The sequence below is a fragment of the Pseudomassariella vexata genome (assembly GCF_002105095.1).
Source record: "Pseudomassariella vexata strain CBS 129021 chromosome Unknown BCR38scaffold_5, whole genome shotgun sequence".
NCBI lineage: Eukaryota > Fungi > Ascomycota > Sordariomycetes > Amphisphaeriales > Pseudomassariaceae > Pseudomassariella > Pseudomassariella vexata.
In genome coordinates this window covers 2278121-2303152 of record NW_024467960.1, presented here as the reverse complement: position 1 = coordinate 2303152, position 25032 = coordinate 2278121, and the positions used below count along the sequence as shown (strand labels likewise).

Sequence of the window (25032 nt, the reverse complement as noted above, 5' to 3'; positions counted from 1 at the left end):
GTTGGTTATCAAAGTGGATCACGGCTCTGTTAAGAAGGAAGAAATGCAAGAAAAGAACTTGCTTGAACGTCTCAACTCAAATGGCAGCTGATGCATCTTGTGACTTGTGATGATATCCAGCTGGGTCATAAGACAGTAGTGGAATTGTAGTTGAGATACTTGATCTGCAGCGCTGCCTGAGCTAGAAATTCAAGAACTTAGACAACATTTCAAGCAGTTATATCTCTGTGAAATATTCTGGTGCTCTCCAAAATATCGGGGTAAATATTGATATTCTTACTGAAGATGCGATCCTCAATATCAGAGCTACTATAGTAGTACACAGTATGGCCAGTGAACCTTCAATGCGCCGGAAATTTTGGTTCCTCATCAATGTACTTCAATAAGGGTAAGCAGAGTCTTCGTCTTTTAACTACCGACAGGTGCTCGGTTGGCGCCTTCCATCGTCGGCTTGGCATTGACAGGAACAAGTACTCGTGACCAACTATGTGCTTCATCTATGTTCTTCTTGCTGCTCGGGCACTTAATTGAACAGCTAAGCATAAAAATGAGTTTTATTTTTCATAAGTGTCATATTGGTGAGGCTTTCGACTGCTTGCTTGGAAGACTTTGTCTGACCAACGAGTGCATGTGTGGGGATGTCGGCTATTCCCCCAAGTCTACGACGCTAAGATCAATCTCTCCGGAAGACCCATCCCTACTAAATGATTGACGATGAACTGGAGCTTTTGGAGCTAGCTCACTCACCACCGTTCAAGTTCAGCAGCTCAGACTCTGAACTTGAGATACTCTTCAACTTATAACGATCTGTATAGAGGCACTGATATATCTTCTCTGCAGTGAATTCCTCATCAAATCATTGCTTCACGTTGCCATCATCTAAATAATCCGAAGCTGTGGCACTTGAGGCGCATCTAAATTTACAAATCCAATCCCCAAGCGACGAGCCCGTGCGACAAGGCCTGGCCTGCGGCCCATCGAGGCACCGTCAAGAAAGTAACCACCTTGCAGAGCCTCAACTAAGTTTGGCATATTGCACACAAACAACCTATCTTCACAGGCTCAGAAAGATCGCTCTGGTCTACGCAATTCGTTGTCCGCCCTATGCGCATTTATACATAACTATAATCACGTCCGGACCCTAGTGATAGCTCCTCCTCATTCCCTTTCGACCTCCCCGGATCAAGCACCTGCAGTTTGCAGTTGGGATAGTTCAATGCCACCGTCCCATGGCAAACAGCACTGATTCGAGCTTCTCCAAGGAGCCGCCTGCTCTGCATTCGCAAACCAAAGCAGAGAACGGTGACTTGTCCATGGAACCTGTAGTGGAGAGTCCATCCAAGCAACCAGTACCGTCCCTGTCTAGACTGTTGAAGGGCAAGGAGCGCGAGTGGATGGCAGTTCGGAGCAAGATGGGACCGCTTCATCTTTTGGATCTGCCGGTCGACATCTTGAGGTTGATTGTCAAGGAGGTAGGCAACCCATGAATCAGTTGATGCGATAAGCAGTCGGTCCCATCCCTTAAGAGACGTTGCTGACTAAAGTTGCGCGTCTAGATCACCCATACCAATGACCTGACTTCACTTGCCTTGACCAATTCGACGCTCTACAACCTCTCGGTTCCCCATATCTACGCTCGCTTTGACATCGTATGGCCCGACTCCACCATGACGGCGTCCGACTCTAAAAGTGTTGATGCACTCACATACGGGCTCTCGACCTTGTGCCTGGGTAGCAAGTTTGCCCAAAGGACGAGGTGGCTAAAAGGCGGCACCGTGGACTACTCTGCCCTTCCTTCCCAGCGGTTGGTGGATAATCAGTATGCCAAGTACACTAGGAAGTTCTCTCTGGGCAATGGACCGACGGATTGGGTCGCTGAGTATAACATCACGAAAGAGAGCGGGAAGATGCTGGGCACATTGGTGGCTTTGGCGGTTGCCAAAATGCTGAACTTGGAAACCTTCGTTTGGGACATGCCAACCGGAGTTCTGTCGGATGTGTTCATGGCTCTTGCATCTCTTCAAGATCACTACGCCGACGGTGAACCTAAGCTCGAAAAGGTGTGGATTCGCTGGCATGACAACTCAGACACGGGTGGCACCGTATCCTCGGCGGCTTCCAGTCCTGCTGTGCATCCAGCTATTCCTGCTGTTCCTCCCATCAACCATCTAAATCCTATCGTGATCCCACCCGCCATCCATTCACATGCAGCACTAGCCCCGCCTCCCAAATACTCAGACAGCCAAGTCGAGTTTCCAACCTTTAGCGTCCTACCCCCTCTCAAAAGTCTTACCGTTCTTGACGTGGACGAACTTGCATATCTAGATGAGATGTCAGTACTGATTGAACGATCCAAAAAGACGCTGCAAGAACTCCGTGTGGGAGTGTCACAGAAGGCTCATGCTCAGGACTTCGTACGCATCTTGGAAGGAGATAACTTGCAACAAGTCGACTTGAGCGCCCGATGGCCGGGCGAGAGCCGGATCGGATACAAAAGATTGGGCGGGGTGCTGGGCGTGCTCGTAGGCAGAGTATACGAGATACGCCAGAAAGGCCGTTCAAGATCCAAACGGAGAGAGTCTGGTTCTAACTGGACACCAAATCAAGTTGGCAGTTTCCCGAATGACACGACTTATAACTCGCAGCCCTCGGCAAATGGTGCAACATATACTAATGGCTCTGCGTCAGAGAATGCCCATGCCGAAATCAATGGCTTCCCCAAATCACAAGGAAACTCTGCCTCGTCCTCGGCTTCTGGGGGACTGGCGTCAGGCTCAAGATATAGCCAAAATGGCAAGATGCTGCATAGCTCTTACAATGGAAGAAAGCGTTTGGAAGGAAAGCTGAGGCTTCATACGTTGGAATTGGAAAGAATAGCCCTTTCCATGCCGGTCTGCTGCAGAGCATTCGACTGGTCTGTCCTAACCAACTTGACCATCCTTGAGTGTGTTCATCACGAAAGTTTATGGAAGATTCTCAAGAGACACTTTCAGCCAACTCCTCCACCGTGTGGCTCTGCTCCTGGGACGCCTGTGCAATACCACATGGCGCTAAAAAAGATACACACCGATGCCACGACGCACTCTCTCATAAGCTTCATCAAGGAGACGCTTGCGCCAAATACGCTCGAGGTATTGTTCTTGCAGGATCGCCGTAGATCACCGCCTCCCCTGGTTACAATCGAGCAAATATTCAAAGGGGCTCTAAAACGACATCGTTCGAGCCTGAAGAAACTTCTGATCGACAGCAACGACAAATTGGAACGGGCTGCGGCCACTGAGGAGACTCGCTGGCAACATTGGGTTCTCACGAGCAATATGGTTGCTTATCTTACTAGCGGCCGCTTTGGAAATCTGAAGGAGTTGGCCGTGGCTGTTCACTACAGAGACTGGGTAAGTAGCTACCATGTCCGTCACCACGACGGACTACGCATCTTGACGACGGTGATGTTCTGTATTCGTAGACTAACAATAGAACCACAGCACCCCTTCCTTCAAAGACTACCCAACATCCCCCAGCTGCGGTCACTGTTCATCCCGCATATACAAGATCATATCGTCGGAACGTTTGAGCCGAAAGAACTGGCGTTACAACTGGTTGACATCATCACACTGCGTCCGGAGATTCAGTTGTGCTACGTGGGTATTGGAACTAAGTGTTTCGAGATACTGGAGGCGCGGCCGTCAGACGTAACAGGGGGCGGCTCTGACCAGTTTGGACTGAACGGCCATCACCATCACAATACAGGGGCCATCTCGGTTATCGACGTCGATGATGAAGATGACGATGGCGAAAATGATCACAGTGATGCAGACGAGGAGACGGAGGATGACGACGCGGGCACAAACGGTAGTCCAGCCACAGACGCTGAGGACGACTTCAACGAAGTGTCTGACGATGCCGAGTCAGAACCCGACTCGTTTCTTGAACCGGAGAACAGCCAATCATCGCCTAAGCTCCGACTTCGTGAAATCCTTTTTTATGATGACAAGGTGGCGATATTTAAGGCGAGACATGGCAAGCTGTGAGTGGGTATTGCGGCAACTTCATTTGGGGGCCAGAACCAAAAGAACACTGCCCATCATCACATCACATTTATCTTCTGGTCCTTTTCTCTTCAACTACATATTTACCGCGTTTCAGCTTAACGGCCATCTAGAAAGGGGGTGGGGGGCGTATGTGTACGGATTATATACATATATATATATATATATATATATATATATTTTGGGGGGGAGGGGGGGATTTTTCGATTTATTGGAAGGCGGCAACGGGAACACAAGCTCCTAGCAGGTACTTTGACTGGATCAATGCCACCACTCGAGATGGTGGGGAGCACAAAGGAACCTACCGTACCAGATCACACACATACATGTTCTTTCCAGGCTAGGGTTGAGACAGTGGCTGTTTTTCTTTATTTTTTTCAAAATGATATCCCCGAGGTGCATTGGCGCTTGTTTTACATTTGACTTTTTTCTCTCTTCTGCAGCCTTTCGAAAAATGTGCCTTGCCGTAACGATGTAATTGGTTGTGGAGAGCCTGGGCAAGGTGGTATCCATGGATTATCACACTGCCCACCATCTGGCCAGTCCATGTCATCTATCCAATCCATCCCACAGCCCGCCCCCCCCCCCCCCCGATTCCGGGAGGGTGGCCCCGTTTCGTACGAGATGGTGTTCTTTAGCTTCCCACGTTCTCATGCAGAACCAGAAGTAGTGTGCGTAACAAAGGGTGGGTGTTGTAGAAGGAAGAACCCCTGCTTCTGTTCCGGTCGAGTAAACTTCAACTAATACTACTTTGGGTAACTTGAGTGCACTTCTTCTTGGACCGGGATGATGATGTAATATGTGAAGAGACTAAAAAGGTTGCGTCTTTTTGGTAGAAAACGAGCTCGCCAGCCAGCATTCATTACGCGGGGCGGTTGTCCGGTTTTTCTTTGGCTGCTTGCCATGTGTTATCCGTTCAAGCCAAGTCCAGTCTAGCAGGGAAGAAAGAGAGATGGGTTCCTTCCTTTCCGTTCCACTCTCGATCTGTTGTTGTCCTTGTTGCTGGGGGTATCAGTGTTACTAACATTAGATCTCGTTCTGAGAGAGAGCCAGGCTAGTCAGCCCACTGCTACCCAAGTACATCATTGAGAGTCTAGTTGTTGATAGCATTGCCCGTTTGCGCAGCATCAGGCAACAGAATTAATGGACATGGCCCTCTCCCTCTGTCTGTGTTGTGCAAGTGGTTATTAAGAAACAAAATGATGCTACCTCTTGTTCCTGCTGCAAGAAAGTTGCTATTTATGTTCACAAAAATCCTGATTGCGGGTTATTTGATAGATCGGAGAATTTTCAGTAATTATCTTCGATACTACTTCATTTTGTTTTGTTTATTGCCGACAGCTTAACTTCATCTATTCGAAGTTGCGAGCTCGAACACGCCGGTCTGGCCGATGAGTAGGTCATACGTACCAGATACCACTTCGGCTGTTGTCTTCAGCAGTCTCTCGAGGGGTGATTGCGAGGGTTTTCCCTGGAATATTGGTATACTTTCAATGAAGCATTCCTCATGCCGAAGGAAGCGACTCGCATGTGATGTTTTTGCTTTCCCCGAAACTACATCACATCAACCATACATGTGAGCAAGCCATGGCCTCGGGTAACCCTGTAGTATTAGATACACTCGTTGCTGGGTTTCTCGCATATTCACTGCAATATAATATACACGTGCCTCGCTCCTGCGTACTGCTCCTCGCTTTCATACCGGGCATAGATATTCCCAATGACCATGTGCATTACTCTTGTCCCTGCCACTCTCCTAATGCCACCTTTCCATCGTGGAATGTAGCAACGCTTCCCCTTTGCGAATGTACGTACGTCTGGATGGTGCAAGAATCTTCGGTCTTCGGTCTTAATTCCACCAGGTCCGAGCTTGCAGGGTGGTTGTTTTTCTCCTCTGCTCGCACACATCACCTTGTCGGACGACGTATGCAAGCTCCTCCCTACTTACACAGGAATAACAACCTGTATTCGGGGCATGAATCCGGATTCGCCTCCCGCGGGAGGCGTGCGGCACAGTTGCTCATCCCCGTTTTGGAACCAATAGTAGATATCTGTACCCCTTGTGTAACGAGCGACCAGCGACGGGCATGTCAAGTAACAGGGTAGCTCAGAGCAATGCTTGTCTAGGGTACCTGCAAAAAGTGAACTCCTATCTGTCGGTTTCTTCGGTATGGCTTTTTCCAAAGCTGACTTGCACGGTGAGCGTAGACTAGTTGGTGGAGTGGGGGGATTATGTGACGCGAGTGATGGGTTGGTGATGCCCAGTTTGCTTGAAGTGCTCCTGACGCGAGACGTGCCGCATTTCCTGTGCCTAGACTAGATTGGCGCTTTACGTTATGAAGTTGCTCGCTCGGGGCAGTGGGGTGAAGTCGACCTTGGTCACTGGCCCACGGTAGTGCTCGTCTCATTGACGGCCCGCAGGTGATTCAGACGCGGTGGGCGCCAGAATAATCTTGGGTAAATTAGACAACGCTTACTGGTTGCAGACCTCATTGATTCGTTGCATGTATCAGATGTTGCGTAGGCACACCAGAAGAGCCATCGTCGTGTTCATTACTGGCCTATCTACAGTGGTGTTGGGCGAATAACAGTTTGCGGTTCACCTGAAAGCAGTTGGCAAACAGTAGCTATTGGTCTACCTGAATCTAGGGTCGGGTCCGCATGGAAGACTGTTGGTGGCTTACAGCAGAAACCAGCGTTGCAACGTATTGGCCTCTCACCTTCTAGAAAGAAGCCTGCAGACCAAAACGCGCAGCCTATTCATGGGGAATCTTCGATAATAAATGGTCATCCGCCGGGCGGCCTATTATTGGGCCAACAGACGGTGGTGCTACCCAAGGCTTGGCTTGCGCAGCCATTGCAGGCTCTGAATTTGCCGCCACGGCCACAAGCCGACAGCCAGGAGAGGCAGTCGTGCGGCTCGGGGTCAGGGCTTACAATGAGCGCAGCTATATCGCCAGGTTCGCAGCCAGGTACAGGCAAAGGTCACGACCCAGTCGGCCACCCCAGCTCGAGCAAGCACGACAGCGGTGACTGCTCGTGGCATTCCACGACCATCAGGTCCAATTTTGCCGACTGTAAGAAGGATTCGGCGTCTGCGGCTTTGCTGCCCACCTCCTGCTGTGCAGTGGCGGGAACGGCGTCTAACTGGTTCCTTGTAAGTGGTCGCCTGCACAACTGACACACGCTGACACGAGAGACAAAATTGCCGCTACACCACGCTTGCCACCCCCAGTCCGCATCATCTATGCTTGGCCCTACCTGGGTGACTAGTATCAATCGACTCCTTCCCGCATCCGTTGCAAGATTGTGAGCAGCACTGCCATGACCAGCCACATCTGCGGAACGCTAGCCCATTTACCCAGGAATATGGCTTACAGTCGACCACTTCGTACGTGATGAGCACATCCCAAGTAAAGCTGGCTTGCTTATCAAAACCCCACTTGGTCAAGCAGCACCCCCGCCTAGGACACCTTGACGACGTCGTAATGAAGATATTCGCTTATGCTATGCTCCCTGGCTAGCATTCTGCCGGCGGTACTAATTTGGAGCAGATCATAGGAGGCTGACTGCCCGTGAAAACTGACGCTTCTGCTATCAGGGAAGTTCGATTGAGAAGCGGGGGTGTCCAGGCCTGCTACTTGTCGAAACCCCCTGCTGTGCTGCAAAGACGGTCGATACCACACCAAGCATGCTAAGTATTTGTTTCTGGGACAAAGAGAGCTTGGATCGACTTCGATCCCGAAACCCTGGCTTTGGCACCAGGTATCCGCGGGGCCGGAAACGTAAGACCTATCCTAGTGGAGATGGTGACGGGCAGCGAATTGGAAAAGGGGTTCATGGAGGGTGTGATTGGACGAACCAGGGATGCCTGTAATATGTCCCGACAACGTGATATACAATCTGCAACCTGTACTATCACCCAAAGCCCAACAGGAGAAACGGCAAGGAGTTATTTTTTCAATATAACCTATAAGGAATTATGCATAGCGGCTTGGTCGAGGGCGGAAACGAACACTTCCAAGTTGGGTTCTCAGGTATTCGGTTCAATCTTAGGTGGCCATACCGCAGGAATACTTCTGCAGACGACCGTGGAGAAAGCATCCTTGAAAAAACGGGACTTCCCATCCAACGACGGGGATCAGAGTTGGAAACGGCAAGGGTATAAGTACACGATGGTATACCCGTTCGGTTCCACTGAGGCATGGAAGGTACCACAGCTGCGTGATCTTTCCCAATCAGCGTCGTGCGGGAATAACGCTGAGAATTCTCATTCGCTAAGAATGTGGCTGAGCAAATCTTGGAGACTCACGCCGTCATTCTGGGTCGTTTGGAACCAGCCAACCAGCCGTCGAGGCCAATTAACTGGACGAAGTAGGGAGCAACGTACCAAGTACGAAAGTAATTGGAGACCCGGGGGTACGAATTTGAAGAAACCTAAAGACGCGCATCAACACTACTGATTCAAGTGATTTTGCAGATTTGAAGACGCGCAGTAGATCGTCTGGGACATTGTACGCTAGTTATTGATGAGCAAGGGCAACAACATGCCCGTCCCGATGATCTCATTCGCTTGCCTGGTTGCTGATGAGCAGAGACGAGAAATTATCGGAACTGCACCAGCCGGTCCTTCAGGCCACGCCAGTTGACTCTAGATTGTCTAGAGCGGAAATTATGGAGACCTTGAGCTATCTTTAGCAAAACTTCCTAGCAGGGCCATTGATGACAGGCAGGGCTGAGGAATTCCGCCAGGCCAGCGATGATCAAGCTGATGACCACATGACGAAGAGGTGCGGCGGCGAACGATTCCGATTTTCGACAATACCACTGTGACGAGACACAGAAGCCCAGCCCGGTGGATTTGGAGCCCGTCAGCCTGGACTAGAAAGCTCCCAGGCTCCCGTAGAAACCTTATAGTAGTAGCTATAGAATGAACCATAAGGCGCTACAGTACCAGGATGGGAGGTTAAGGTGGCTCCGAGGGCCGCAATTTAGGATGTATCTGGAAGTTGCGAGAGTCGCTCCGTGGACGGGCAAATCAGAGGAACTGCACGAGTCCGACCGAATCTGACTCCGTCGTACAGTGTCGATGTCTTTGTCGACTCTCAAGAGATTTGCAGGCCCAATTGCCCAGATGGTTCGTGGTGCAGGTTCTAGCGTGTCTAGAAGGGGCGCTCTATGATTTGTATTTCTCCAATGGCCCCGGCTTCCGGCATGGACATTGGCTTCCGCCAGTTCGAGATGGACAAAGCTGGATTGGCCGCCAGTTCTATGTGGGCACAACGACCAAACCACTGCTGGGGAAGCGGGAGGCAAGCAGTGGCTTGGCGGGGAGTCTCAGTAAACCGGGTGTAATAGTGTTCAGCAGAGCTTCAGAGGTCGAGACGTGGCCGACAAAGAGCGAGATCGTTTTTGTATAACTCAGAAATGTCGGTGAAGCTAACAGTGGACCCCTGTGTTTTCTCCAAAGCCAAGAACTGCCTCGAGGTGGTGTCAGGGGTGTGTCGTACGTTCCAGCGTCTAACTGACCACTCATGTAAGCGCGGCTTCCCTCGCCATTGGTGCGTTCGCCATTGCGCAAGTACAAGTAGGTCCGACTAGGTTGGGTCTTTGCATGAATGCGGGTGTATGGAGGACAGGGATAGCTACTCGGGTTCGGTGCGACAACAGCCTGACTTCGAGACTGGCAGGACAGCTCAGGACTCTGATTGGGCCACTGAACGATGTGATAACTACATGCTCTGAATTGAAAGACGATATCGTTTGTGAACAGGTCATGAAACCGCCGCTGCTACTGTACACTACGATACGCAGAGGAGGAGTGCAGCCGGCAGTTAGTTTACTCCCCAAGTCCGTGCCCGTTCTCCGTTCTCCGTTCCCCGTTCCCGGCACCCTCAATCGATGTGCTTTCGGAGTTGGGCGAATGGCCATTGACGCGAGCCTTTGAGGGGGACGGTGGCATGATAGGGTACCGAGCTGCGGGAGCGAGATGTAGCTACTGCAAGTGGGCGCAACGATCGACGAAGCTATTGCATCCTGTCAACTTGATGTGACAATGCGCATTTAACCTATTGCCACTTGAACGCAATTGCGATGCCATGGTGAGCAATGATTGAGCCGAGTGCGAGCCGTCCAGCCCTACTGGGTAAGCGGGCTCTGGAGTCTTCAGGGTTGGGAGAGCTTTGCTTGCGCGTCGATGGGGGAAAACTTTTCTTCCTGTGGACGGGTTTGTGAATGTTGCCAGATGTGCTCCACGGCTAGTGTCCAAATATTGTCAATGCTGGGAAGCTTGAAGCTCGGATGCTCAGATCCATGGATACCTTCGAGGATGCAAGGGGGTCAAACGAGATCCTCGAATCAATAACTTGAATTTCCGAGGTGGGCACCGACGACCCGGCCTACAGCTTCCAAAACTCCGAGCTCAATCGGTAATACTCGGGGGGATTCAACGATACCATTTCCACCCACGGACTAGCAAACATGCCGTTGAACTCCGTCACTCTTGAATCATTGCATCCACATTCATAACACTCTGATGGAGAGTTCCAATCATCAGGCCTTCTGCAGTGCCGAGCGGTCAAATCTGGGTCGACGTGGAGACACCTGAGGCTTCTAAAGTTCTCCAACCCAGATGCAGGCCAAATTGCCAGGTTGCCAGGGCAGCTTGCTAGGTGTGTGTGGCCTTCCATCAGGTTTGGGTTGCATGTACGCATGCACTCTGGTCGCATTCGACTACAGTCGCTCTTCGTAGTCAAAGCCATCACGCACCAATGATCTGCTGACGCATCATGTCATGTCCAAGTCATCCGCCGTATGCGACCCGTGCCGCGCATTGGTCTGAATAGACGCTGACCACTTGCCTGGATCAAGCTAAGCAGTGTATTGCCTGACAGCCATCCATGATGGACTCTTGAACTGACTTGTCGTCGCAACTCGTCGGTCCTACTTCCTGACTGCTTCAATATCCTTGTACGGAGATATCATGCGCATCGCGCTATAGGTCACTTCATTCAACAGACGCAAATTATAGGACCGTCCAGCATCCAGATGCCGCACCCCCAATCCGAACACACCTGGTCCTCACAACAGTGTCTCGAATATTGGGAAGAAACATCATCACATACCAAATAGAAACGAACAGCGGTCACCGCTAAAAACTACCTGCACACAGAGACGGTCATGGTCTGCTCTACACGAGGATTGGGATGGCTACATACCCTTGCTGTGACGGTATATACTCCATGAGCAAGGCAGCAGCATTAAGACCTCAACCATTGGCCGAACGCACGTTCCTATTGCCAAACAGTGCAAAGGAGCCACGATGGGTTCTATTTCCGTCCAAATCGCCCACCAGTTGATCTTCTACTCTATTTGTTGTTCCAAAGGCAGAAGTCACCTTCCAATACTGGAGGATGGCATCTAGCGGGTGGCAATCCACATGTTCGTCAGGCGATCTAAATACGGCTCCAGGAAATGAGCATTAGGGTACGTATATCGTTGAGAATGCCATCGTCAATCCTCAGTGTAGCGAACACGGGGAATACGGGTCCCACGAAACCAGCGCACGCCCTATAGACGCGCCAGTGCAGCAAAAGAGGGGTCTATAAACAGCTTGTTAGCTTTTTATACGCTGTTAAAGTGAGCCGTCGTCGCTGAGGTCGTTTATAATCCTGCACAGAAATCCGGCTATCGCTGTTGGCCGGTCATGGACGGTTGAAGAGAAGTTGTGGGCCAGAGTCTTATGAGTTCGCCGACTGCCAGGGTGCGGGTCTGGTCCAGATGGCCAAATGCAATCATTCTGGCATTCGGCAATATGATGACGAGCATTGGTGCAACGCCCATCAAGTTGATTTAAGGACAAAATATTGAGCCTACAACTCTCAAATGTGTACTTGTATGTTCCGACATTGTTTACACGCCGCCGCCTCGCACCCATTACCGCAAATGGTTCTGTTGCCCAATTGGGTAAAGCGCAGGAAACTACCTCGTACCCTAGGTATCTACTTCAGGTTGGGGAAATTACCCCACTAACTAGAGACAATGGGCATTAGGACCGGGCAGTGAAATCTTTAGTTGTGTCTATTTCGAGCAGCGAAATCTATCTTGACACTCTGAGTGAACTGACGGAGGAGTCGAGCTTGAGAAATGGAGTGAATGGCTAGCTTTGACCAGAAAAAAAAAGAAAAAAAGAGAAAAAAAAAAGGGAAAATAAGCCCTGTGACGGTCAACAACCTTGACGTCTACTTCATACGTGCTCAGAGACGGGAAATCCAGATCCCAGCAAATATTATTACTTCATCCTTGCGAACCGCTCACGGACAGTTTTTTGTCCCTGTACCGTGTCCCAGGGCCCTCAAGAGCCATCCCAACCAAAAGAACGACCGGGGCATCGCGTGGGTGTGTACGCCAAGGTCGCATAGTCTAGTGTACTTCTGCATTTTAGACCCAGATGAGGAGACAGGAAACAGGCATATTCCCTGTTCTGCCATCGGAAGCGTCTTCCATCACCCATACTGTTTTGGCCCTTGTTCAGGATACTTCCTTGAATACTCACAAGCGCCTCCTGCTTAGCCGCGAAATTGCGGTTCTGGCTCCAGGAGACTGCGCCTAACCAGGATCCCAGGCGCACTTGAAGCAGGCGCGACCGCCGACCTGCCGACCAAACCAGACCAACACACTGCACAATGCACACCCCCAACTCTTTTTTATCTTTTCTTGTGTCACCATGCCACCAACCGCCATTTACACGCTCACGTCGACAGTCGTACCGTCGTACAATTCTTTTGCCTGTCGCCGGATGGGTGTTGGCCAAGCCGTCTAACCTGCATCATCGAGCAAAGTGTCGCTTGACTTGCGGCCGCTGTTCACTTGCGTAAATTAGTCGAATTGAGTGAGGCAGGCTAGGCGGCAGGCTTTTAGACCGGGATGTCAATCCTTCAGCAATCTCTCGCAGCTCGACGATTTCGAGCACTCAGGCACTCCCTTCATTCGCCTCGAGTGCTCCCCTCAATTCCCACCCCAAGCTGCTCTCCGTCTCCGTGTCGGGCTTGGTTGCGTTAAGCTTTAATCACACCACGCTCGTCCATTTTCAACTGACCGACCCACAGACGCCGGAACTGGCTATCTCATTGACACACTCTCGATATTACATTGCACTCATCGTCTGCGCTCACACATTTTTCATAGTTCCTCTCGAGTCAGGGCGGGGCCCTATGGGCCGGGCTTTTGATTCATTCAGCAACCCAGCCCAGCTTACCAAGCCGGCTGGTCGCTCGTCAGTGATGAATTATTCACAAGCATTTTGAAGAAATCATGGCTTGGCTACCACATAGCCTGTATCGCTTTTCCACGCACCTGCCGCCTCAAATTGGCATGTTCATATCTTTTCGAGCCTCATCACGTTCTATCACTCCCCACTTGCCTCTCTCTCTCATACTCGTGTATGTGTATGTGCCCGGAACAAGCGCGTCAACCAAAATGCTGTTCCTCGGTTGTCATCCGCGCTCGTCCTCGCCTGCCAACATGTCATTAAGCTGTCTGCTGCTGGGGTATGCTAGTACAGGTCCCCTCTCAAACACAGAATGTTGGAGCCTATCGATCCTCTCATCAGTCTCCCCGCCATCCCGCCACCGTCTGTCCGTCGTTGTGTGTCCCCCGGCTGCCCGTTATTAGCCCTTCCTAGTCTGGAAGACTAAACCCCCTCCACCGGGACAGGCATGGTCCTGTCACGCCCCCTTCTTCCCTGCAGCCACCCTCCCCTGTCACTCTCCACCCCTCCCCCCCAGTAACTTGGGTTGCGATGTACCCGCTACCATCTGATCCCACCGTTGCCCGTTATGGTTATGGTTCCCATCTTTCCTTGGTTCCTGACCATGTACCCAAAGGTACATACTGTCTACTAGCAGCACTAGCCCAAGGTCCTGGAGTCTGTTTCCTTTTCCTCACGCACCCGGTGCCTAAGGTTGAGGCCGGCCTGCTCAAGCTCCACAGAGGTACTGCCTCCAGTTAAATTTATAAGCATCAAATGTCCTGCCTGTCTACCGCTGAGGCTGAGAGACTCTTGAAGGCTAGGGTTACAAAGATAGGTTGCAACTTCTCTTATTTCTCCATATTGATGGGTCTCATCCACATCCACCAGCTTCAATTTGGATCTTTATAAGTCTTTCGACATAGCCTTTGCACCTACAGGCGGACAACCTGCTCTTCGTCGTGAGTCAACACTGAGAACGGGCTTGCTGCACAGTGTATGTCAACTTCAACGTCTACGTCTCTTGATACCGATCAATGTCTTCTTGTCTTTTTTCCGCAATGGATCGCTCTCGAGTAGAGCAGCAGAGTTATGAAGACTCGTACTCACGCCCATCCAGATCAAGAGCCAACAGTGCTGTCTCTTCCACGGACGGTCGATTTCACAACTTGATTCTCGTCGACTCACCACGTAGCCTGCCATACGATACTAGTCGGCCGACATCTTCAACAGGGACCCACTCGCCGTCCTTCATAACTCCGGCGCCCCCAAACTCCGCGACGTTTCTATCGTCAACTCCGTCAACACAGGCTTATTCCTCGTACCCTACCCTACCGCGAAGTGAATTGGAATCGGAGTGGACTAGCAATCAGAACCAGTCTTCGGACGCTCCCATAGTCCGTGTTGATCTAGCACAAGACTATTCTCGTTCCTCTTCGCCTTTCCCCCCCACAACCAGGGACAATATGAGGTAAGGTCACTAACTACTTGACCGCCACAGGGCACTTTGACTTACCACGCTTGCAGCACCGTCGCAGTGCAATTCGACCCGCGATATGACTTGGGGGTTCCTCGCTCTTCGTATACGTGGCCAGGTATGCACCAACAACTGCAGTACCAGCAGGATTATGTACTAAACCCTCACCAAGTCCTCGAATCCGGCGTTGATCTTCTGGGCCACGATTTATCACCTTCAGTGGGCCACGGCTCTGATGCCAGTCTGACCCCCTCCAGTGGATCGGGGTCGGTGCCAGCGAGTCCACCACGAGGACCGATGACGGCGGAGCAGCGCGAGCTGAGGAGGCAACGGGACCAAGCAAGGCGCGATTCTAAGACCTCGGTCCGGGCACGCCGCGCCCTGAGTAACGCTTCGTACACCTCACAGTCCCCGCCAGTCACCATGGCCGAGTTCTCATCTGCATCTACCATGCCTATCTACACAACTTCGCCTGCGCAGATCTCCCTCTTGGCCGAGCCAGTCACCAGCGTAACGGGCTCCTACATGCCGGCCTACTCTACCTCGCCCCTCCCAGATCCAGGGAACTTGTTTCCTGGGCACTACTCAACTTTGTAAGTCTGATGTAAACAGCACTGCAAGGTCGTTCCGTTGCTAACTGGTTTCACGCAGACCCTCGAGCGATTACATGAACATGGGTTACTCTCCCGGCTTCCCGCCCACGACACAGGGCCTCACTTCGCATTACAAGTCAGTTTTCGACCGTGGACATGGCGCCTTGATGCATTTGCTAACTCAAAACCTCACAGCAGCCGTCCGACATCGATGTCCGAAACCAGTATGTTATACCCGGTTCCGTCGGTTTTGCCATCGGGTAATGGAACCACGCACGATGGAGGTCACGTCCGGGTGGTGCAGAGTCGGCCCAAGCCGCAATGTTGGGAACATGGATGCAATGGCCGCCAATTCTCCACCTTCAGCAACCTGCTACGACATCAACGCGAGAAGTCTGGCCAGGCGGCGAAGGCCACTTGCCCCAACTGTGGGGCAGAGTTTACACGAACAACGGCGCGGAACGGACACCTGGCTCACGACAAGTGCAAGCAGCGCCGCAATTCGTAACGGTTATGCTATGCGCTGCATTTACCAACACTAACGATCCTTCATGATTGAGCATTTTGTAAAAATGGAGTTGGGCTAGAAAATATCTAGGGGCTTTTGATAATAGGTTTTTGTTTCTTAGATATTGGATTTGACGGCTTGGCATTTCGTGGGCATTTTCTGGCGGATGGAATGTACAACCCTGTATATATGGGAATTCTTTGAGATGATGGTTGTGGCAGACGCCAGGTTTCGAGTAGATACCCCTTTTTCGAAACTCGAAATCGTCGAGTTGGATTCCACTTATACAGATCGCATAACTTGTTGTACACCTAAATTGCGGGGTTGATGTCGTTCCAACATGGCCATGCTCGCTCGCCAACCGACTTGAATCTTCCCTTTAGCAGGCGACCCGTACCCTCGGTACCTCCGACGGGTGATCTATGAAAGTTTCGTAGAAGTCCCCCGCGCTCATGAACCAGTCTGGTTTCTGACACGCAACTTTCCAGCCAAGTGGGTACGAAGACTGGGCGATCGGACTTGGTACGAAGTGTATCGACACCTCTATCGGCAAGTTGAACCATGTGTGAGTTGCAGAAGCTTGGATTGAGCACGTAATTTGCGACTTGGGATCTGTGGCGTTGAACGAACTTGACATCGTCACTATATCTCAACCGAGTTTGCCACGTGTGGTCAAGTTTCCATGTTCAATCGCCAATGGTTAGGTGGGTTGTAGTTTGACGACACGCACATCCGTATGCAATGGGTGTGGGCCATTATGTTGCGGTGACGTCAACCTCTGTAACGGCGTGACGGGTTGGCTGATATCTCAGTAAAGTATCCAATAAAGCCTTGTCGCAAGGATATTACTTCAATCATCAGTTAGCTTCATTAGAGACTCATTTAATCGAATCAGCCTTACGAGATGGCAGGGTAGAAATAGACAGACAGATTTACAACAGCTCTAATGAAAGATGACAATTGTGGAGGTGAGTGCGGCGCCGAGTACAACACACAACACGGGTGTTGGATATGAGCTTGTGACTGACTCCTCTTGGGATTCACAGTGCATGTACCTGCCGTAGCTAGCAAATTGCTCGTAAAACAACATGGCTCGCCCTCGCAAACCTTGGAGTCTTGTGGTGGGTGTGCCCAACAACGGCAAAGACGCCAACCGAAACCTAGCTCAACCAGACTGGGCTTCTTAGCTGAGAGTAATTACGACCCCCATCACCTGGCTCCTGGGATCCCCAGCATCATGCGTCGGGCGATCGCACGGCACAGCGGTACCTAAGGAGCGTAGCAACAGGCACCGAGATAAAAGTCGAACCCTTGTTCTTTTTATATTGGTCTTATTTCGTCGAAGCCTCGAAATTGCGGAGATTCAGGGACAACCGAGAAGCTGGCTGTTTCCAAATAATGTTGCAACAGTGCACAGCCATTCAGCAATGTACCTGAAAATAGAATCCTGCCCCCAGAGTCCGACAGCGTGGGTTGACCCAAAAATCAAAACAAAGTTGTAGATCTCACGTCTGGCACCGCCACTGGGGACCAGCGTTTTAGTGCGGAAGCTGACTGCACGGATGATCCATGTTCCTGTTCACTCTCTCCTCGCAAAAGTACCATCCATTGCATGGCGCCAGGTTGATGTTATCGTAGTCGAAGATAGCAATGGACAAGCTGTTTTACCCACACCCAAAGTTACTATAGAGTGCTCTGCAGTAGCTTCGTACTAGCTTCATTGACAGGGATATTTCGAGGCCACGGGACCGACCCCGACCACCCGTGCGCGGTATTATCTAATTGTAGAGAAGTGAAGTACCCTTATCTGTCTGGCAGGGCAGGGGTGGCGTTGACATTGTCTACGGCAGCGTCGAAATCTAATACGCCATGCTGGTGACAAAGTCTAGTTAATATGGACATCCCCCCGGGAAACTGGAGCAAGTGCCTGAGACTCATGCGACAGCGACGGTAGCAAATTAACGTTTTTCATTCCATGTCATGTCATCAGCCCTGAAAAAGTCTCCATTTGGGATAGTCAATTCCCATGATTGCGGCATTCGGGACTTAGGTACGTCTACCACGCCCAGTAGCCGACAGGCTGGTTTTTTTTTGTGTCGTAGAACCAGTTTGTCGGATACGCCCAGCCAGCCATGCTCCTCTTCAGGGAACAATAAGCTTTCCCCTGGCCCCAAACCAGCATCCACTTGCTTTTTTGCGCTTGGGCGGCATCGGCAGTATTATCCCATTCTGTGCCTGAAAGAAGTGCCGTAGGAAAGCGACAAAAGAGAGAGCTGTTTGATGATAGATCCGTGAATCTTCCGTGGGTGATGACCACAATAGCTTCGATTGATAATAATTACGATATGTTCGTCTGCTCACTAGCGAGCTTGCTCATACACAAAATGGCATGATGACAATCAACTTGACCTCTTCAAGTAAATTCCAGACACTGGACCGAGCCTCCATAACGATCTCTGGAATGAGAATTGTTGCATCCCAAGTGGCACTGATGCCGGAGCTCCTGTTCGCGGCGCGCCGCTCCGGGGTTTGTGGTATTACTTAGTCGGCTTTTAAGAGAGCGAGCTCCGACTCCCGGTGGAAACCCCCCGACTGGGTGTATACACAAGGGCCAGCCAGGTTACCCAGCTGGCCCCATGGCTTTCGCATTTTGAAATTAACCGCTGGTATCATTTTATCTTGTTCAGATATAGCGGTGTGGCTGACGTAATTGAGGTAGACGTAGAGATTATTTAGAAACCGCCGTCGAAAACCACCTGTGGGGCCGCGAGACGGAGACAGTCCGAGGACGCAGACGAGATGAGATGCCGACTCCGTGTATCATGACTAAGACCGAGTTCATTTCGCTATGGAGCAGTGCCCCATGGTCAGATCGAACCCTCGACAGATAATTGGGGTTACTCCAACGACCCAAGAAATAGGTACCTCGGTATACTTGTGTATTACCGTGCTTACCATGACAGTCTTGAAGCGGTAATTTGCGTCCTACCAGTCGAGTCTCTCGCACTAAGCAGGGGTAATTTGGACAGCAAGAAGACAGCTCTGTGGATCCATACTGGTCTACCTGATAGGGGTGCTAAATATTCGGCCTTTAACCATAGCAGCAGACGGTAGAGTGGACACCTGACCCGAACTATTTGTCTGGAGAGATTACCACGAGTGACCCGTTTCAATGGCCAAGTTTGTTGGCCAAACTGGCACGTCGCTTACCTGCCCTCGAGGGCCCCATTGTGGGCAGAATGGCACTATACCGACGCGACGGCGTAAAAATAATCATCGACGTAGCACGAGGACGGCGAAGAGGAAAACAAAATGCGGTCAACCTGTCTCCGACTTTTGGCTGTTCGGTTACCGCAGCAGAGACACAAGACTCAGAAGCGGGGACCAGGCAAGAATTTCCAAATACTATTTACCGCCTTTGTTTCTATAGCCAGCGCAGCGTTTTGCGGGCGCAACTTGGTGGAAAAGGCGGGGCGAAATTGGAAGAACAGACCTACAACCGAGTCTGTCCCAAGGCAACCATGTCGTGCACCTGCTTACTGGGCGCGAACAATACCACTCGGACTCGAGCTTCGAAATGGAGCAAAATATCGTTTTTGTCATCTGCTTGAAGGCTCGGTGAGGGTTGTGCACCGTTGCCATCATTCGAGAGGAGACTGACAGGAACTAGACCCCACGTCAAGTGACAAGACCAAGACTCGTATATTGTTCCCTGCCCTGTGCCCTGGACAAAAGGCCCTCGCAGTTGGATGCGAACTCCACAACGATGCAAAGTCGATGAGATGCAAGTACCATGCATGTACCTCGCCTACTGAGCTCGGCGGAGAAACTCTGAACGTCATTACCCATGTAGGACCCAAGGAGCCGTGCCGCATCAGTGCGTCGGCGACCTAGTTGTACATGATCGTTTCGTACTGCGTACAGGTCGTTTTACGAACTCATGGGTTGCCCATCAGCATCGTGATCAGCGACGGCTCATGTGGAGAGAAGCACAACGTGTCACCGTTGAGGCTCAATTCTAGCTCCAAGTTCTTCGCCCCAAGGACGCGGTTATTCTGAACAACGGATGTCCCGCTCGTAAACCATACTTCTTCCGTCAAAGCAGGTGGACATGCCCCCCTTGCGGATTTCCACTTCGATTCATTCCCGCAACTTGTCAGCAAACAGGGGTCGGCTTTCTTTACCAATCTCGACCAATCACAATCAAGAAGGTCGAAATATAAATATGCAGCCTTATGGGACTCGCTCAATGGGAATAACCGACCGAATTGTGGCTCGGCACAGTAAGCTGTGGCGCTCGAGAAAAGGAGTCTCTGCGCCTTCGGCGTAAAGTACTGCTTCTCTAGCACGGTTTGGCCACCCTCGAAGTCTAGAACCAGAGATACCTGTGCGCGTCGCGTTCTGCGCCAGTCACCTTGCACCAAGAGACTCCTAAACCACTTCATCAGGCCGTGCCGCCATTACACACGTTTGACACTGTCTGTGCCGTTGCCAACGCCGAAAGGCTGTATGTCTATTGTCTGCCAATGGCTACAAATTTTGACGATTTGCAGCCGTGTCTGTGTGGCGTCTACTGTGGCCGTCATCAACCACTTGCCTGGGCACATGCGGAACGTCCACGCATGGTTCAAGAGCCAGAGACGAGTTCATGACGAAAATTGCCTTTTCTAGGAATTTATTTGAGCGTTCGGTAACCTCCATAGCGAGACCTGACTTGTACGAGCACGCACATCCCCTGTATCCCCTTCTTCCACAGCTTTTCAGAATATTGTCGCGATCAGGCGGTCGCCCCCGCCCCCAAAAGTCGAGTCAGTGGCGTGAGGGCAATACATTCGCACTTCTGCACTTCGGACGCGAAGCCATGTAGGGAGCTGCATTTAGGGCTGACGCCTTGGTTCCGGACACACCTCCTCTTTCCTCGGACAGTCTGCAATTGACACTCGCAAGTCTGACATGAACTGCCATTCTTGGAATATGAGGGTACGTTCAAGTACCTTATCCGGCCGCCCGAGGTGCTACAATCGGCCACCGGCACACCACCCACACCGATGAAGGTAGCACCACCTTCGAAGAGAGGGTCGGAGAATTCGTCATTCGCCAGTATTTACGGATCAGCAGATGTGCCTGGATTGGTCTTCGTAGCGCGGGCCTTCGGTAAGGTATTTGTCAGAAGCCATTTCCGAGTGCAGGCTCTACTCCACACAAGACAACGCACAACGGGTGTGATACGACAGGAAGCATCGACCGACGCTGCGCGTTGTTCGTAGTATTGGTTGAAACCATTTTTGGGGTTGTGCAATTGCAAAAATGGAAATTCTCAGCTGAAGCAGACTACTGCTAACTCTGATGTTATCGTCGCCCAACATTATGCGGCAAAGCCGCCTTACATGGAGGTTGCAGCGGGTAATCGGGTGAGAATATAGTTGTGTCCGTCCACTACGGGGAGGGGTGTATGTAGCTCTGCCGCGTACTTGGACCCGCTTTCTGAGTTCAAGCCACTATCGCGCTTGCCAAACCAATCGCATCAAATGGCGCGTAACTGCCATCGCAGTGACAGTGGGGCTTCCCACCAGCTGCAACAGCCTTGGCGACAAAGGCAATGAGATGAAAGCCACACTCATTAACAGCTTTGAGCCACAAACAGCATCCCCCATTGTCACGATCCCGGGACCGAAGCAGGGGCCAACCAAGCACTCGACAATACTGGCTGCACAACGTCCCAAAATAACGCGGCAATGCGGTCAAGGAACTTGTCGTACTGAAGCATGAGACAGGAAAGCATCTGCAGACGCCGCAGGCTTCCAAGATGATGGAAACCAAGTGGAGCGCAGGCAAACGTCGCGTCTTCCAGTCCGTCTTCCAGACGAACATCTCACAGCCCACGCCGTATTCTACGCCGTCACAACACTTCTCTGAGCAGGGTCAATCTTTTGGGGGCCCCCTGGCCTACACGCCTCAGAAGGGCATGGACTCCGTTGCTCAGGCGCATCAGTTTCTCCCGTCCTCCGAGAACCCACACGCCAGTCATCAAACCCGTTACGATAGATCCTGGCATGTCGTTACGACGCGCGTTGCTCTGCCACCTTCCGTGACAGCTGAGGACTCGTTCGGGTCTCTACCCAACTCCCAAGACGCTGACGATGGAGTCTTTGATGACGCCTTGCGGGATGTCCTCGACCCCGCTTCACGGCTTCCCCTGGCAGCGCACACAGAGGACTTGCTATCCTGGCATACGCAGCAAGTGCGGATGCACTTTGTGAGCCACGTACTGCCCCTACTGGCCGTCTGCAATAGTTACTCGGATCAGACGCAAGTCCACCTGGGTAGCATACGGACGCTGGAGGCAGCGCACAGACAGTATCTGTACGGCTTGTCTCTAATAGTGATGGGGATGAACCAAGATGATGCCGACCGCGCCCTCAGGAAGTTCCGCCGCGACTTGCATGCTATTGTGGGAAATTCGATGTCGACCTCGCTTACGGCTGCACTGAGGACAGTCTTGGGGCAGCAGATGAAGATTGCTCTTGGCATACCTGTTGGTCCCAAAACACCGAGGCCTGACCCGAACAAGATGGAGAGAGCAAGACGAGAGTTGTTGTCACTTGTCGAGTCTCTCTGCGATGTTGGTCTAGCCGGGGAAAGGTTCCAGATACTGTTCGCCGAACTCTTGAACGACATGATGGTCACCTTCGTGCATTTCTCCTTTGCAGGCAAATGGGAGCCAAACCAGGACCTGAATATGCGAGCAAGCGTGTCTAGCCATGCACTCGCGCAACCTCGCTGCATATGCCATCTCTCAGATTGGGTCGAAAACCACTATTCTAGACTGGCCGTTGAAGTAACCAACCTGCTCGGCAACGTGCAAGTCGCCTGGACTGATGTCGAAAAATGGAAGGAAATTGCCGTTGGTCGGCTAGCTGCCCTCCGAATCAGCGAGCTGTTTGACATTGTTATTAACTGGCCGAACAGCGAAGGCGGCATGGAAGATCTCCGCTACGCTATTACAACGCCTCAGCGGCGGCTACAATTGACCGACGCCTTCTCAGCGGCTCTGCAGAAACGGTTGTTGCACCCAGGTCGCTCCACCTTGGATATCCTGCGCACGTATATCGCCATGATCAGGACTTTCCATAAACTAGACCATTCAAGGGTGCTCCTGGATCGTGTTGCCTACTCATTGCAGCTTTACTTATGTACGAGAGAGGATACGGTCCGGATCATTGTTGCAGGCCTGCTCTCAAGTCGAAAGGAAGCAGACTCGGCCGCGGCACGCAAGACCAAACTCGTTGAGCTGGTGGACTTGTTGTACGATCCCGACCAGTACCAAACCGAGCGACAAGACGAAGAGTGGGATGACCTTACTTGGGTACCACCACCGGTAGACGCCGGCTCAAACTACAAACGACGGAAATCAGAAGATGTCATCGGCACGCTCATTAGTGCGCTAGGTTCACCCGAAGTCTTCATCAAGGAGTTCCAAAACATTATCGGCGAACGTCTTCTGTCGGAACAGGCAGGATTCGAGCAGGAAGTGGGAGTTCTAGGACTCCTCAAGAAGCGATTTGGAGAGGCATCGCTGCAGTCCTGCGACGTGATGATCAAGGACATACAAGACTCGCGGAGACTTGACGGCGTCATCCACCGCGGTGCTCTGAATCACCCTGATAAGGTCAAGCGTGATTGGACCATCCACACTAGGATCCTGTCCCGACTGTTCTGGCCAGAAATGGGAGATGAGCGATTCGTTGTCCCCGCTGGCATTGTTGAAATGCAGAAGATATACGAGCACATCTTCGAGCATCTGAAACCGTCGCGTAAGATCAAGTGGCTCAACCAACTAGGTCAAGCGACAGTGGAGCTGCAGTTGGAAGACCGTACGGTGTTGGAAGAAGTTCACACGTACGAAGCAGCTGTGATCAATTCTTTCAGCGACGATGCGGCAAATGGGTGCCGCCCCAGCTGGTCCTTTGACGAGCTTTGGCAACACCTCCAGATGGACGAAGACCTTCTCACAGCAGCCCTCGAGTTCTGGCAGAAGAAGCGTGTGCTTCGCAAATTGACGGACGAGACCTACGTCGTCCTTGAGCGTCTCCAAGATGCAGACCTCGCATCATCTACGACACAAGCATCGGCGTCAAATGCTGCGAGGAATGACGCGGCCATGAGCGCCAACCCCCGCAAGGTAGCCAAGTCCGGAATAAGCGAAAAGGAGAAGGAGAAACGCCAGGTGTACTGGCAGTTCATCGTCGGCATGTTGACCAACTCAAGTCCAGCCATGCCGCTTGGGCAGATCGCCATGATGCTGAAGATGCTCATCGCGGATGGCTTCCCCTGGAGCAACGAGGAGCTGCAAGAGTTTCTTGGTGATAAGGTTTCGGATGGCGAGTTGGAGCTTATTGGGGGGAAGTACAAGCTGGTGAAGAAGTAGCCGAGACGAAATGTGCTTGGGGTCGTCCCGGGGTTTCTCGCAAACTGGCCAGGCATCCCTGTACCGTAGACATACTTTTTGCGCCAGGACAGCGAGCAAATTCAACAGCTTTGCAGTCACGGACGCCTTTGTTACCCATCCATGGGACTGACGCCCGCCAAGCTTGTGTCAGACCCGAGGCTGACCATACATGCCATGGTATGGTGATGCTGTGACGACTGACGACGGGCGGCGAAGCCGCAAAGCTTGAGTCTATATGAGGTCTGCAGTCAAACTTTTTGTTCGTCGAGAACGGGCCAGGTTACTGTAGCAGACACAACCTGATGATGTACCTGTATACATAGGTAGACGATATGGAGAAACCAACAATTCTTAAGCAATACCCATGGCCGCATGCCACGTAAGCTATTGTCTCGGGATAAATCGTGACATTTGCCCGTCAGTGGCGTGGAAGGGGGGCAATAGAGTATCTGAAAAGCATACAGTGATGGGGCTAGAATACGGAAAGTCTACGGCGACTGAGCATGCTGGTAAGAGGAAACCTTGAGCGAGATGGACCGACCCCAGGGGCAGCCTTGAGTAACAATACTTAAGTGACTGCTAAGTAGCTAAATGAATAAACCAGCTGGGCTGGGCCCGAAACTCACCTTACCCAGGTATAACTGTCCTGGTTTGACGCGGTAATCCTTCTCGTACCTGTAGTATAGTCTATGAGGAACCTTGTAAGGGTTTC

At 51.6% G+C, this 25032-nt stretch overlaps 5 protein-coding genes across 5 annotated transcripts; 4 read left to right on the top strand and 1 right to left on the bottom strand.

The window, feature by feature from the left end:
- Positions 1–1313: 1313 nt before the first annotated feature.
- On the top strand, positions 1314–4028 carry BCR38DRAFT_340562 (uncharacterized protein; the record flags this gene model as incomplete). The annotated part of the gene is made up of 3 exons (XM_040855800.1): positions 1314–1472; positions 1557–3392; positions 3483–4028. The coding sequence occupies 3 exons, from the start codon at positions 1314–1316 to the stop codon at positions 4026–4028; spliced, it is 2541 nt and encodes an 846-aa protein (XP_040717414.1).
- Positions 4029–7540: 3512 nt separating this feature from the next.
- On the top strand, positions 7541–8614 carry BCR38DRAFT_180482 (uncharacterized protein). Its single transcript, XM_040853930.1, has one exon. The coding sequence runs from the start codon at positions 7853–7855 to the stop codon at positions 8507–8509; it is 657 nt and encodes a 218-aa protein (XP_040717413.1). The 5' UTR covers positions 7541–7852; the 3' UTR covers positions 8510–8614.
- Positions 8615–14354: 5740 nt separating this feature from the next.
- On the top strand, positions 14355–15871 carry BCR38DRAFT_339446 (uncharacterized protein; the record flags this gene model as incomplete). Its single annotated transcript, XM_040855703.1, has 4 exons — positions 14355–14764; positions 14821–15339; positions 15422–15499; positions 15559–15871. The coding sequence occupies 4 exons, from the start codon at positions 14355–14357 to the stop codon at positions 15869–15871; spliced, it is 1320 nt and encodes a 439-aa protein (XP_040717412.1).
- A 3937-nt stretch (positions 15872–19808) lies between these two features.
- BCR38DRAFT_430271 (uncharacterized protein) lies at positions 19809–21264 on the bottom strand (the record flags this gene model as incomplete). Its single annotated transcript, XM_040860028.1, has 1 exon — positions 19809–21264. The coding sequence occupies exon 1, from the start codon at positions 20314–20316 to the stop codon at positions 19810–19812; it is 507 nt and encodes a 168-aa protein (XP_040717411.1). The 5' UTR covers positions 20317–21264.
- Positions 21265–21465: 201 nt separating this feature from the next.
- BCR38DRAFT_430270 (Cullin family protein) lies at positions 21466–24680 on the top strand. The gene has a single exon (XM_040860027.1). It carries the CDS (start codon positions 21678–21680, stop codon positions 24297–24299), a length of 2622 nt encoding a protein of 873 aa, XP_040717410.1. The 5' UTR covers positions 21466–21677; the 3' UTR covers positions 24300–24680.
- Positions 24681–25032: the final 352 nt, after the last annotated feature.